This window comes from Medicago truncatula, chromosome 1 (genome assembly GCF_003473485.1).
Source record: "Medicago truncatula cultivar Jemalong A17 chromosome 1, MtrunA17r5.0-ANR, whole genome shotgun sequence".
NCBI classification, from domain to species: domain Eukaryota; kingdom Viridiplantae; phylum Streptophyta; class Magnoliopsida; order Fabales; family Fabaceae; genus Medicago; species Medicago truncatula.
Genome location: NC_053042.1, coordinates 28,050,891 through 28,067,148, shown reverse-complemented (window position 1 = coordinate 28,067,148; position 16,258 = coordinate 28,050,891). Strand labels below are relative to the sequence as shown.

Below are 16,258 nucleotides of genomic sequence, written 5' to 3'. Positions count from 1 at the left end.
TTTTAAAAAGAGAAAAAGTCAGTAAAAAGAACTATAAATCTATTTGATTAAGTTGTAAAACTTTGACAACTATTTCCTCCGATCAATATTATAAACAAAAATTTACTTTTTAGGTTCATTCAATACATTATTTATTGAATGAATTTAAAAAGTGTACTTTTGCTTACAATAGTGATTGGAGGGAGTATAATTTATCGTACAACAATCTTTTTGTTATGTTACTAGCGTGGGTTTCTGAGCCATGCACATGGTATTTTTTTTAATATTATATATTTGTTTTCTTTTAAAAGAATATAATATATTTGTTTATTTTAAATTATTATATAATATATTCATTGATAATTAAATGATGAAGCTTAAAAATGCTTCCTATTGTCCATATATTTATATATGTCATATATTTTTTTATGTGCATGGTCCTCTTTAGAGATTTCCACGTTCTAACTCTATAAAACATCTATCATCCTCGTTTTCTATCATACATGAAGATTTTCTTTTTCTGCCTCATCATCGCACATTCTTACGGTCTCTCTCTTGAGAATCTTTTAACAGAAAAATATATATTCTATATTATTTTTATGATAAATTTCAATATACACCGTTTAAAAATAAAAGTAATTTGGTGTCTTATTTTATTATAAATTATATTTGTTTTTTAGTAAAATATTCATAAATGTAGCTAGTTGTTTTTAATATTATATGTCAAATAATTAGTAGGTAACAAATTTATGTGCTTGTGTGTTCGTAAAAATGTTTTTTAAAATATATGAAAAAATAAATATAAAAAAATATATGAAAACAAGTTTATAGGACAAATAAATAATTATCTGTGTTGATATTCCCCTTTTAATTTCAAAGTGGTAATGATATAATTTATATTTTTTCATAAAATAATAGAACGTTACTAAATATTATGCAATTATTTATAGAAAATTAATTCAGGTATTTGACAGAAAATAGAAACATAATACATAAATGTTATAAGAGTTAAAGTTGAGAATCTCTATTTATTTATAACTTATACAATATTTATTCTCACACGACATGAATGATTTAAAGAGACTTATTTAATACATGAATAATGAGGAAAATATGTATTTTTAAAAGATATATTGTTGGTTCTTGCATGTACTTGGTGTTATTGTTTGTAATTGAAATATATGACTTCATAAGTCATATTTAATACATGCGGAATAGAACAAATATGTACTCTTTTCAAAATGTTAGTGGTTTGTGCATGTTGTTTGTGATTGTAATTCACAACTCCGAAGTCGTGTCCAGTTCATGAAAAAGAGAAAATTCATTATGTGTGATTTATCTAATATTTAAAAAATTTATTTTTTAAATTAAATGATAATTATATAATAATGTTTTTTTAATTAATAAAGCATGGATTAACCATGGTTTGATAGATTTGTGAAATGATTCTCCTTGAAATTGATTCATGGAAATTGTGTATCAACTCACAACATTAATTAAAAAACTGCACAACAACATTAAATATTGAACTCGTTGTTTTCTTAGTAGAATTGAAGTTATTCAATTTTGGTCTCATACGACCGCTGGGTTTTCATTCACTGGGTTCCACAATCTCACTATTGTTCAAAAGTGATGATTTTTAAACAATCATGTAATTCGGGACTTTGATAGATTAATACATCAGATTCAAAATAATTTGAAATGTGGGTTGGTTCAGATTAAGTTCATTATTTAAAGATTTAGAATTTTGATTCTAATTAGCTGAAATATGTGGGCAAAGTTCAGAATTCAGATTCCATTCATTGTTAAAGATTTCGATATTTGATTATACGTAGTTGAAAAATGAAAATATTTACCCAGTCAAGTTAATCAAATCTTTTGATCAACTAATAAACTAGATTCCAAATTCAAAACTGTAATGTGGACGTTTTAGTTGAAGATCCTTGACTTATTGGGCATGATTTGTATCATCTCTTTTTGGCATTTTGAAGTTAGCAATAGTTTATATGAAGTTAGCAGTAGTTTTTATATGTATTTGAATTAGGTAATGTTGTTACTATAATGTGAGATGATTTTGCTAGATTTAAAATTTTGCTCATGAAATTTTAGGTGAAATTGCTGGTTTTAATTAGATTAAGGTTTTTGTTCAAATATTTGTAATTCAGAAATGAAAAAAATTGAAGTTATTAGAATGTATTTGAACTTGTTTATTGTGTAGCAAGGGTATTTTTTTTTAATATGTGATTTGTATCTGAACACTGATCTGTGTGCTTAGCTGCTATATGTATGTATAACCTCTGTTGTCAAGTGGAAATGCGGCGCGGTATGCGGGCGCGACGTTGGCGTTATTTCATGACGCATACACTAATATATTTAAGGCTAAACTGCACTTTTCGCCTCCTATGTTTTAAAATGTTGCGATTTTGGCCCCCTATTAAAAAAAATGGCAATTTTGGCCCCTTTCGTCCAAAAATTGCTGAGAAGACGCCACGTGTCCCAAAAAAGGGGCCATATTCGCAACTTTTTGTAAAGATAAGGGGTCAAAAAGCATATTTCCCTTATGTTAGGAGGTCAAAAGAGCATATTTCTCTAAACATATGGGGTCACTTTTGCCATTTTTTTTAATAGAGGGCCAAAATCGCAACATTTTGAAACTTAGGGGGCGAAAAGTGGAGTTTAGCCTATATTTAATACTAAAATACTATAATGTTGAAAAAGAAATACTAAAACAACTTAAATATTACTCAATTCATAATTTGAAATAAAACATGTCTTAGGCAAAACATAAGAATATACTTGCAAGAAATACTAATAAAATTCAAGGTAGCAAACACTTTAAGCCTCTAAAGCTTAAAGTAACAAAAGTACTAAACATGAAATAAAACTTCGAATTCAATAATCATGAAAATCTTCATAATAACTTCCACTTCCACCATTATTCATGTGCTCTGCCTCATCCTCTTTCTCTTCATTTTCTTCCTCTTCATCCTCTTTTTCTTCATCCCCCCAATCAGTAACAAACTCAGGATCATATTCGTCAACTACTACCACTTTCTTTCCTTTTCCTTTATAAACTTTTTCCCCTTGTTTTCCACTTGCCCCTTGATTTCCCTTTCCCTTAGATTTTGATGGGGGCGGAGCTGCAAGAGCTGTAGCAGCAGCTGCTTGGCTCCTAGTGTTGAATAAGGGCTCGGCAGCACCACTTGCCTCTTCAACATCTAGTCAATTCAAATCATCATCATCATCAAAAACAACATCAATTTGATCGTCACGAACACGAACTTCATCTCCCAATAACCATAAACTACCAGCATTAATTTCAGGATCATCCATGAGCACCGAATCAATATATTCATCACTTTCACGGTTTTCCTTCAAAGTTTGGTTGTACTTGACAAAAATCAATTTTTGCAACATCTCATGTTCAAGCCTATTTCTTTTCTTAGAGTGAATCTATTAAAATTATAATTTAAATGTTATTTTAAAATTTAAATGATAGATGATTACGAAACTCTAAATATAAAGAACTTAATATTATCATGGACATACATGCTCAAAAGTACTACAATTCCTCTCACACCCCGATGCACTAACAGTCAAACTCAATATTTTAATAGCAAGTAGCTTTAGATTTGGTGTTTTTGATCCCCACCTCTTCCAGCAAGCAGCTGAAATGCAATTAAATTATTTTCATTAACATATAAAATTGATCATGTGATTAATTTTTTAGGAAATAGTAATCACTTATCAGGAGATGTATGCTTATCCTTTTTGTGCCTTATTGCTTCTTCCAATTTGAAGTTACCCAAACCATCCCTATACTTATCCAAATCTCCATGGATTGCATCCGCATTTTCAGGAGAATAAGCAAGCTTTCTAATGCATTCATAAAGGCCCTGCTCCAACAAATCATCATCATTTATTTCTGGATTGTTATAAAAGTGCTTCGGATTCAGAAAATGTCCTGCTGCATGCAACGGATGATATAGCTGATTACTCCACCTTCTATCAATAATTTCAATGATCGGTTTGTACTTGCTTTCATTTTCACCAAAGTTTTTATTAATTTGATTCTTTGCATCCACCATTGCTTGATATAGGAAACCCATTGCAAGGACTTTTTCATTATCATCCAACCTAAGTACTTTTATAAGAGGCCCCATAGCTTTAAGAGCATAAACAATATCATCCCAAAATGAGACTTGAAGAACAATAGAAGTTGTCTTCCTACCCTTGACTTCGTCACTCACCTTTAAATTCGACCACTGTTGAGAAGTGAACATGGTTCTAAATTTTTGTTTTAGGTTGTGCAACATTTGCAATTGAAGAAAGTTTGTTGCAAACCTTGTGACTCCATGTCTAATCAACTCACTTTCAGCTTTCTCCCTCAACAAATTCAAAACCAAAGAATGGTTATAGATGAAACCGACAAGACTTATTCCTTGTAATACAACAGTCTTTACCTTTGGAATCTTACCAATCTCTTCTAGTATTAAATCTATACAATGTGCAGCACATGGAGTCCAAAAGATTTTAGGTCTCGCAGCTTGAAGAAATTTACCTGTACAAAAATATTTTTGAACACAATTTAAGAATGTAATAATACATAATATGTTTGGCATAAAGTAATTGAAGAAAGTAGAAACCTTACCGGCCAAAACTAGAAGTAAGATATAAAAAACAGTAGAATCACAATTATGTTTTGGTCGGTAAGGTTTCTACTTCCTTCAATTACTTTATGCCAAACATATTATGTATTATTACATTCTTAAATTGTGTTCAAAAATATTTTTGTATAGATAAATTTCTTCAAGCTGCAAGACCTAAAATCTTTTGGACTCCATGTGTTGCACATTGTATAGATTTAATACTAGAAGAGATTGGTAAGATTCCAAAGATAAAGAAGGTTGTATTACAAGGAATAAGTCTTGTCGGTTTCATCTATAACCATTCTTTGGTTTTGAATTTGTTGAGGGAGAAAGCTGAAAGTGAGTTGATTAGACATTGAGTCACAAGGTTTGCAACAAACTTTCTTCAATTGCAAATGTTGCACAACCTAAAACAAAAAATTATAACCATGTTCACTTCTCAAGAGTGGTCGGATTTAAAGGTCAGTGACGAAGCCAATGGTAGGAAGGCAACTTCTATTGTTCTTCAAGTCTCATTTTGGGATCATATTGTTTATGCTCTTAAAGCTATAGGGCCTCTTATAAAAGTACTTAGGTTGGCTGATAATGAAAAAGTCTCTGCAATGGATTTAATATGTACTTGATAATATTAAGTTCTTTATATTTAGAGTTTCGTAATCATCTATCATTTAAATTTTAAACTAACGTTTAAATTATAATTTTAATAGATTCACTCCAAGAAAAGAAATAGGCTTGAACATGAGATGTTGCAAAAATTGATTTTTGTCAAATACAACCAAACTTTGAAGGAAAATTGTGAAAGTGATGAATATATTGATCCGGTGCTCATGGATTATCCTGAAATTAATGCTGGTAGTTTATGGTTATTGGGAGATGAAGTTCGTGTTCGTGACGATCAAATTGATGTTGTTTTTGATGATGATGATGATTTGAATTGGCTAGATGTTGAAGAGGCAAGTGGTGTTGTCGAGCCCTTATTCAACACAAGGAGCCAAGCAGCTTTGCAGAAGGCAGCAGCTGCTGCTACAGCTCCTGCAACTCCGCCCCCATCAAAATCTAAGGGAAAGGGAAAGGGAAATCAAGGGGCAAGGGGAAAGCAAGGGGAAAAAGTTTCTAAAGGAAAAGGAAAGAAAGTGGTAGTAGAGTCAGCCTAACCCACTCAATTGCTGAATTCACAAAAAACTTTATTTTTTGTTAATTTGTTCACAAAGTTAAGACTTTCGAGACTGACACCAAGAGAAAAGTATGCACAGTAAACATAATGTCTGTGCTGCCGAAGCTAAATTTGCAATTTATTTTTAATATATATATATAAAGCATCATAGCACTAAAAGAAAAAATAAAGTTTCATACATTCTTTCTTACCATCGAACCCTGTTTCATCTTTTCCCTATCCTTTGAAACCCTAAAAACCTGTTTTCCCTCTCGTTTCCAATCCTCATGAACCACTCTCTCTTCCTCATGAAATGGTTCTCTCAATGAATCTTCACCAGGAGTCTTTCTCTCTCTCTCTCTCTCTCTCTCTCTCTCTCTCTCTCTCTCTCTATCTATCTATCTATCTCTCTCTCTCTCCAATGGAGTGTTCCTTCGAAGATTCTTCAAATAACACAAAATCGAGACTCAAATAACAACAATCAACGAGTCTATTTTGTTCCTCACAGGTTAGGGTTCATACTAACTCAATTCAATTTACTAATTTCTAACTTTTTATTCGAATGATTTTACTTTCATGATTCACTTTGATTTTGATGTGATTTGAGTTTCTATGAATTAATTGAATGTGTAAACTGTGAAGAGCATTGATGAATGATGGATGATTGTGTATGTGTGTGTGTGTGTGTGTGTGTGTGTGTGTGTGTGTGTGTGTGTTTAAGGGGGTAGAAGAAGGAGATTGTATATGCATCTTTGTCATGATCATATTACACTCCTCTGAAGATCATTAACAACATCTTCAGCTCAGATCTCGTGCTCAATCTTCTGTAATAATAATAATTATAATAGAAGTTATTTATATGCTAAACAACTTACTTAAGTTCAAAATGAAGATTAAACACGAGATCTGAATTGAAGATGTTGTTATTGATCTTCATATGACCGTAAGATGATCATGATGAAGATGGATATACAATCCCCTTCTTCTTTTCCAAATCCACTAGCATTGTTGTGCATCCTTCTACCACCTGAAACAAACACACACATACACATAAACTCATCCATCATTCATCAATGTTCTTCACAGCTTACACATTCAATCAATTCACACAAACTCAAATCACATCAAAGTCAAAGTGAATCATGAAAGTAAAATCATTCGATTAAAAAGTTAGAAATTAGAAAATTGAATCGAGTTAGTATGAACCATAACCTGTGAGGAACGAAATAGGCTCGTTGGTTGTTGTTATTTGATCTGGTTTTTTAGTGCTATTTGAAAAATCTTCGGATGAACACTCCATTGTCGGGGGGGGGGGGGGGGTGAGGGGGTCTCTTGATGAAGGATTCACGATGGAGAGAAGCATTTCATGAGGAAGAGAGAATGGTTCACGAGAATTGTTGGGTTTTCAGAGTGTGGGGAAAAGATGGAACTGGGTTCGACGGTAAGAAGGAATGAATGAAACTTTTTTTTTCTTTTAGTGTTATGATGCTTAATATATATATATATATATATATATATATATATATATATATATATATATATATATATTAAAAATAAATTGCAAGTTTAGCTTCGGCCACGCAGACGTTACGCTTACTGTGCATACTTTTCTCATTGTGCCAGTCTCGAAAGCCTTAACTTTGTGAACAAATTAACTAAAAATTAAAAAAAAAAAAAAAATTGTGAATTCAGTAATAGAGTGGGTTAGGCCGACTCTAATCAGACGCTGATAGTATCAGTGTCGGGTGCCGACTCTAGTCAGACGCTCATAGTGTCAGTGTCGGATGCCGACGCTAATTTGCTATTTTATTGTAGGGCAAGCTCATGGTTGTGACATCTTCCTTCATAACTCTTATTCTCTACATATTGAAGGGTATTCAAATGTTAATTGGGCAGGTTGCCCTAACACTAGACGCTTTGTCACTGGCATATGTTTCATCCTAGGAGCTTTACTGATTTCATGGAAGACTAAGAACCAGACAATTATTTCTCGATCCAGTGAAGATGAGTATCGAGCTCCTGGCACTGACACTTGTGAACTTCATCAATGCCTGCTTTACTAATTGAAGAACTTGTGTATCACTTCCTCTAAAACTCATGTGTTATACTATGACAGTCAAAGCGCCTACACATTGCTGCTACACACACACATGGGTTTTCAGGAACACACCAACTTGTTTTTATGTGATAATGTTTTAGCAGAGTTATAATTAAGAAGTTCATAAATACACCTTGAGGTGTATGTTGCTATAACACACCTTCTAAAAAATAAGTAAGTGTATATTAGCATCTTCTATATGCATTTGCTAGAATAGAACGACTTATATTTTTTAGAAGGAGTATTTTATCAAGTGAAAACTAAAAAATGATTAAATGCACCTAAGGTGTATGTTGCTAAAACACTTCCGCAAAAATCTAGTAAACGTGTTCTAGCAAATCTTATATATATATATATATACTCCCTCCGTCCCAAATTATAAGAAAAAAACAAAAATCACACTTATTAAGAAAACTAAAACATAAGAATTTGGAGTATAGTTTTTTGTGTTTTCTTTGGAAAAAGTTTTATACGGAGATGTAAAAACAATTTTCATTGGCTATTGGTTATGGAAAAAATGAAAGAAAGAGAAAATTAATGTAATTTGCATTTAATTTTATGAGAATAACAAAAAAAAATCTTGGAAAAGATAAAAGTTTGTCTTTTTTCTTATATTTTGGTACAAAGAAAATGTGTTTTTTTTGCTTATATTATGGGACGGTGGGAGTATATATATATATATATATATATATATATATATATATTCACAATAATCAATGAATGAAGTATTGTTTTCATTCACTCATAATAGCGACCGAACTTGCTGTCAACAAGGAGCACCCACATTTTAGCACAAATGACATTACCACTACCCAAATTGCAATAAAAATCTTAATTAAATTTTTAATTTCGGGTTATGAATAAGTCATCCACATGTTGATTTTCTCGTAGCCAATCATGTGACACGTCCATTTTAAACTAACACCTTTAAAAGGAGGTAAGGTTCCAGGACACATTATCTCTACGTTGGAAAAATTATACATTTAAGTATTATTAAACAAGGAATCGAGAATAACTATTAACATAAATAAATTGAGTATAAATAAAGTAAAATTGAGTATAAGAAACTTATCGATCATTTTGATTAAGGTGTGTAATGCATTGTGCTTAAGAGCACCATCTCAGATAGATTATCCGATATCGTACGTTACACAGATAGTACTCTACAGAATACAACAATCACTTATCGCTAACACCGCATGTAGCAAAGTCTCGTAAACAACTTTTTAGATGCTTACCGGAACTTGTTAATATATATATGTTATTGGTGATGAAATGATCTATGATCTATATGCTATCATACTTACCAACTATGTATATCTCTCCTCTCTTATTCACACCGTTTCCTCTATATGTAACCCCTTAGTTAATAACATCACGTTGCAATCTTTTATGAAGCAAAACAGCAAGCTAAAACTTAGGATTGAAACGGTACGTTAGTGGCAACGTGTTTGAACTATAAGCAAATAGCACTAAAAAAAACGTATAGGAGAGACATAGTCAAAATAATAAATCAGTTAAATAATTCATTAATATAGTAATAGTTATAATAATACTTTAAAATGAAGAATTAAAGAATTAAAAAATTCCCACAATCTCCCACAATTACTTATTTTAAAGTTTTAAAATAAACACTAGTGTTTTTGGACTATGAACTAGCACATAAAGCAAATGAAATTTGACTCATTAGAATGTCAGTGAGATTATAACCTCTATGAACCTAATTCCGTACGTGAACCAGTGGCCTCATAACTCACATTGATCTCTCGTCCAAAGTTGTTCAACACGATGTGGTGCATTTTGGCCTTGCACCTATGTCAGAATTTCATGAGTGGCTCTGGAAAGTCTACCCAAGCTTTCATAGAGGCGGCCCCACCTCCAACACTCATATAGGTAAATCTATCAAGTGTGCACCACATTCAAGCATACCATTCAAATATATGAGCTATAGATTTGTTAAGAGTATAAACTCAACCTTAAACGTTGTAGTATACACTATCCTACACCATAGGATGAACTCTCAAAATAAAAATGGATAGTGTCTCAACAAATTGACAAGTGACTTGTTCTTACCCATATAAACATAGCCTTGTAAATTTTCACAATCTATGTTCGATGTATATATACTTCTCACTGTACAGCTGTATCACAAATAATACATTGACCAAGACGTCTCTCGGTCAGTATCACATATATATTATCGAATCAACATTTATGATATATTATCTTGGGTTTGTTTAATTAAATTCTAAGCAACAATACCCTCACATAGGAGAAAATCATATCTCTGTTTTGATTTATGCACAGGTCTACCTGGAAATGCTTCCAAGCGACAACGCCCAACATTGGGTAAATATAAATTCATGTGTGAATTTTATTCAAGTCTGCTTGAATTATTTTTCAAGTAACGACGCCACCACATTGAGGAAAATAAATCCACACATAAGTAAATCAAACATTATTATATTATTTTAATACAATATGGATAATCGACAATATGTAACCAATATTTTAAGGTGTATCTAAATATATATCTCATGAGTTTATCAAGTGCCACAAAAATATATACAAGTCCTCTTAAATTAACTTTAAGCGACAAAATCTCTATTTCACTTGTTAGACTAATACATATCATATATGTATTTTCATGAGTTTCTCTTTATATGTCATGTATGTATTTTCATGCTTCAACGACAACAATCTTATTGCATCACTTAAAATGACAATTAGTGCATAACATAAAAATTGGACAACAAAATATCTCACTTTCAAAATTTAAATTAAATAGATAAAAATATTTCCAAGTCACTCATGAAATTTTTGGCTTAAGGAATTATCCACGTTCACCATAAAAGTCCCTTGCACATATCATTTTATGGACAAACACTTTTCATGTGATGCTCACATAATAAACAAAACAAGTTATATAAAAGTGTTAACTTATAAGTTATAAAAAGCTCAAAGTCATAATCTTGAACCAGCATCGCCCGATTAACATGCCAATAAGTGAACATGTTTCAATTTTAGTGTAAAAAAGTTATAAAACCATTACGAAACTCAAAAATATCCAAATCTCAGTAAATGATTCAAATGAAGCACATAACATAGTCAGATACATAAATAAACCTGGCTAGGGGTGGGCAAAAAGAACCATAAACCGAACCGTGGAAACCGAACCGAACCGAACCAAAAATAACTGAACCATTATAATGGTTCATGAACTGAACCGTTAATTTATTAACAGTTCTTGAACCATAACCGAACCATTTTGAACCGAACCGAACCGTTTGAACCGAACCGAACCACTTGAACTTTTATTTTTTTATTTTTTTAAGGAAACCACTTGAACTCTTTGTTGGATCTTTCCAAAAAAACAACTTATTTAAAATAGCTTATTTTAAAAAGCTTTTTTACGCAAAGCACCTTATTTTAAAAATAGCTTATTTTATGAAAACAACTTATTTCAAAAAAACAACTTATTTGAAAAACAGCTTATTTTATGCAAAATAGCTTATTTTAAAAATAAAAAAAAAAACTTATTCAAAACAGCTTATTTTATGCAAAACACCTTATTTTAAAAAGCAACTTATTCAAAACAGCTTATTTTATGAAAACAACTTATTTTAAAAAAAAAAAACAGCTAATTTTATGCAAAATAGCTTATTTGAAAAACAACTTATTTTAAAAAAAACAACTTAATTTATGAAAAACACCTTATTTTAAAAACAGCTTATTCAAAATAGCTTATTTTCAAAAAACAACTTATGTTTTGAATAAAATAAGTTGTTTTAAATAAGCTGTTTTAAAATAAGTTGTTTTCATAAAATAAGTTGTTTGAATAAGCTGTTTTTTAAAATAAGGTGTTTTGCATAAAATAAGCAATTTTAAATAAGCTGTTTTTTATAATAAGTTGTTTTGCTTGAAATAAGCTGTTTTGAATAAGTTGTTTTTAGAAAGAGATCGAAACAAGCTATTTTTAATAAAATAAGCTTTTTTGAATAAGCTGTTTTTCCATAAAAGAAGCTGTTTTCAAAAATAAGTTGTTTTTCATAAAATAAGCTGTTTTTTATAATAAGGTGTTTTGCATAAAATAAGTTGTTTTGAATAAGTTGTTTTTAAAATAAGTTGTTTTTCAGAAAATAAGTTGTTTATCAAATAAGCTATTTTGAAAAGGATAAAAAAACACAATTAAATTCACAAAAGGATAAAAAAAAATGCATTTAAGTTCAAAATATTGGTTTTGGTTCGGTTCAGTTCATAGGTAAGAAAACGGTTAACCGAACCATAACTTTGGTTCAGTTCGGTTAGCTCCATACCTGAAACGGTTCGGTTCGGTTTTCCCGAACCATTTCAAAATTTCGGTTCGGTTCGGTTTTTTAGGTTAACCGAACCATGCCCACCCCTAAACCTGGCATTAGAATTACACCAAAAATTAGGTACATGTACACATCAATTCAAAACAAGCTTAAACTTGAACCAAAGAATATCATGGTTATAAATCATTTATAGTTGACACAAGTAAATCATATATAATAATGAGAAGTAAGTTTTTTTTTTGAAGAATAATGAGAAGTAAGTTGAAATTGATATATAGAACCTGCATGTCGACATATATCTAATATAATTAGCAGAGAATCATTTCTCATCTATCTATCATCTTTATCTTTATTTATTATAATAAATTGGAGAATAATGTACAAACCCTATTTTCAATCTTAATTGGCTAAAATGATTATTTTACCCTTCATTTTTTCAACCTCCTTCCAATTTTACCCTTCCACTCTTATTCTCATTTGGCCCTCGACTTTTAATGAGTCATTCGTATTGTGCCCTCCTCCCATAACTCTACTTCACAACTATAAATACAGAACTTTGGTCATGGACAAATGTTCATATTCCACTTCTTTACCAGGGACGGCCCTAGGCATAGGCTAGGGGTGCGACGGCCAAGAACCCATGCTGGTAGGGGACCCAAAAAAAAATTATAGTGAGAGGTGTATATAGAAATATTTTGTTTATATGGGGTATATATAGCAAAGTTCATCGAAAGACCCTAAATATTGACATGAAGGGCTGGGTTCAAGCAATGTTGTTCGCCCTATTTGCATGATTTGCTATATATATCTCTGTTTGGCACAAAGATTTCTATTTACATCCTCCTTATAAAAATCTTGGTTATTCTTAATAATGTGCCAAAAAAATATTATTGAATAAATTAGTGATTTTTTTCAGCCTTTTTCTCCTAATAATGTGTCTCACTATTATTAAAAATATTGGTGATATTTATTGTCCAAGAAATTGGGATAATTTTATAACAAAACAAATTATATTTTAGTTGAAAATGGGTCTACTAGCAAAATTAATCTTAATCTTGTCTTTCAGAAGTTCCAAAAAATTAAATTATATCAATATAGTAATGTAAACTTGCTTGAATTAGTTAAAAGGATTGTAAAATTGAATTTGATAATACAAAATCATGTAAAACGCATTCATGATCATGAAACTGATGTCAAATGCATTTATGATCATGTGAGCCACTCCGCTTCTTATGTTTTGTTATTATTTTTTATCAATTGGTGCATTTAGCATATGATACTTTGGGATGCTGGCATAGCTGTGATGATCAACTGTCAAAATTAATTTATGTCTCATCAACTTCAATGAGATAATTTTTTATCATTAAGTGTGATAAAATTATTGATATAAGTGTGCTAAAATTTAACCTACACTAGAGTCGATTATATTGTATTATGAATTTATAATATTGGTTAGACTCAAAAGTTAATTAATTTAGATACTTCTGTAAAATTATTACATTCTTGTAATGGTTTAACAACTTTCTTAAAATACCATACAATCTAAGAGGGAAGAGTAGACTGGAGACAAGACAAAGAAAGAAATAAAGAAACTAAAGAAATTTGCAGCAGACTGTCACCATCATTATTAATGTTCATGATTCACAAATCTTGTGGACCACTGTACTAGAATATTACTACTACCATCATGAAACTAGATCCTCACTGCTACCATCATTTTAAATTGTGTTACAACTATAATACTAGATTTATGGATCATAGTAAAGATCAGTGAGAAAATATAACTGAAACAATTACGATAAAGATGTCATTTGCAATGTCTTGCTGCAACTTCAAAACCACGCTTGCGAAAATCGTGTCTATCATATGTTTAGATTGACAATGAGTTTTACAAAATCACGGTAACAACGTGATTTTGTTATGTTTAGCAAACATTACCGTGGCACAATGTGATATTATCGAACTTGCCGCTAACCACTAACCAAAAAAAAAATTGCCTCTAACCCTAACATGCACTAATGTTTATGATTTCATTAAGTACAAATGTTCATAAATTTGAATATCATGTGAATTGAGCTAGTCCAAATGGGTAGATACCATGTAAACAGAGAAGGATCATGTACACAGAGCAAACACAATTGTGTTAGAGCCAGAGCCGTCCTTAAGGGGTGCAAACAGCTATATTGAGCTGGGCCTCCAAATTTTGGGGGCCCAATTGTTTTTATTTTTTGAATACTGCATACAAAACTATAACATATAGAAATAGCGCGAATTTGTTATCACAATTGTTTTCTCTTTCTAGCGGTATGGTAGCACGTTTGCCATGTATGGGTCAGGTGTTCACCCACAATCTTTGCCTTTTCTTTCCTTTTTTTTTTTATCAATTTTTCTTTTCCTTTTCTTCTTTGATTGATTTTTCTATCCCTTTTTTCTATTTTCCTTTTTTTTCTTTTATTAATTTTTTTTAATTTGAGTCTATTCTATCCTTAATACTTATTTTTTTTGGTTAAATCTCAATACTCTATTCAATTCAACCAAATTCTCCTTAACATATTAGATTATATATTTACAAATAAAAACACAATATAATTTTTTTTAGAACATTACTTGTAATTTTTCGTCCATACTTATCGTATAAAATAATAAAGCTCTAATTCTCTAACAACAAACATCATAATTTTTTTTTAAAGAACAAACATTATAATTATTCTTTCAAATAAAACATTATAAACCTTTTATTTTTACATGTGTGCAAATTAACTAGGGAAATTAACAACCTAAAAGATTGATAAAGATATTAGCTTGAAGTTGTGTTTTTATTTTTACGGATCTTATTTTCAATTTAAATAGATGATTGCTCTTTTAAAAAAATTACATTTTTATTTTATTAGAGGCCTATTTTTGATTGAGAGCCGAGCCTCCAAATATATAGGGACGGCCCTGGTTAGAGCTACATGAATTGGTGTGAACTGAAAAAATTGAATTGCTTGAGAGGAGAAGGAGATGAACTGGTGAAGAATAAAAGCAGGACCACTAGAGAAAGACAAATTATTGGTACTAAGGCAAAAAATGTTATTATAAAGTATGGATCCAACCATTTATAGGGACAAGTTGAAAGGTCCAATTCTTACTCAAACTGTTGAGATCTCTGACTCATCTGAACCATTCTGCTTTGTTTTAATACTAATAACTAACTAACTAACTAAAGGGTAGCTTAGATTAGCAAATGATTCTAAATCTGTTTGTGACTTGTGATCAGTGATCCCCACATGCATGTTTGACTACAATCCAAGTTACATTCTTGAAATAGATTTAATTGCACTTTTGGTCCTCTATCTTTTCAAAAGTTGCAATTTTAGCCCCCTAACTAATTAAAATACAAAACAGTCCCCTATGTATTGGATCTTTGGCAGTTTTGGCCCCAAGATCACTTTTGACTTGGTCTTCGCTAACATGGCACCCACAATGGTCGACACGTGGCACCTCACTTAAGGGATGTGGGTGCCACATCAGCGAAAACCAAGTCAAAAGTGGCCTGGGGGCCAAAGATCCAATACATAGGGGGCTGTTTTGTATTTTAATTAGTTAGGGGGCCAAATTCGCAACTTTTGAAAAGATAAAGAGTTAAAAGTGCAATTAAGCCCTTGAAATATATCTCTAAAATTTATGATACCTCATATGCACCACATGCATATTCCCAAAACATCGTGTTAGAAAGTTTATATTCTACCACTTTACTCATCTCTTCTCTGCTTTCACTTTCTTGTGTGGTGAAGGAGAAGAAAATAACCAGATACTTCCACTTCATTCATCTTTTAATTAATTTGTTATAATTTTTATATCAAGTATGATTGAGAGAGATATTTCAATTTAGATTCATAAGCTTCCAAATAAGATTTACAAGGGTGGTGTAATGATGGTGAGATTAGGATTCCTTTAAAACTAAATCAATCACTGAACTAGAGTAAGACTATACAAACTGTTACAATTGAGAATGTGTAAATAGAACTTCCTATGATTATAGAACTTCCTAGTGTTTATTCAATGTAACAAATACCTAGTT

The 16,258-nt window shown here is 31.0% G+C and overlaps 1 protein-coding gene across 1 annotated transcript; it reads right to left on the bottom strand.

Annotated features, from left to right (window-relative positions):
• Positions 1–2,871: 2,871 nt before the first annotated feature.
• On the bottom strand, positions 2,872–4,262 carry LOC112418582 (uncharacterized). The gene is made up of 4 exons (XM_039830675.1): positions 3,785–4,262; positions 3,529–3,647; positions 3,288–3,432; positions 2,872–3,197 (listed from the first exon to the last, which is right to left on the bottom strand). The coding sequence occupies exons 1-4, from the start codon at positions 4,260–4,262 to the stop codon at positions 2,872–2,874; spliced, it is 1,068 nt and encodes a 355-aa protein (XP_039686609.1).
• Positions 4,263–16,258: the final 11,996 nt, after the last annotated feature.

Bases quoted from the DNA above. Each gene is read 5' to 3' on its own strand.
- LOC112418582 (XM_039830675.1), bottom strand. From the start codon at position 4,262: ATGTTCACTTCTCAACAGTGGTCGAATTTAAAGGTGAGTGACGAAGTC. The intron at 3,648-3,784 runs GTAACTTCAAAT...ATTGCATTTCAG, and splicing joins TAAGTATAGGGATGGTTTGG to CTGCTTGCTGGAAGAGGTGG. The intron at 3,433-3,528 runs GTATGTCCATGA...TAATTTTAATAG, and splicing joins ATTGTAGTACTTTTGAGCAT to ATTCACTCTAAGAAAAGAAA.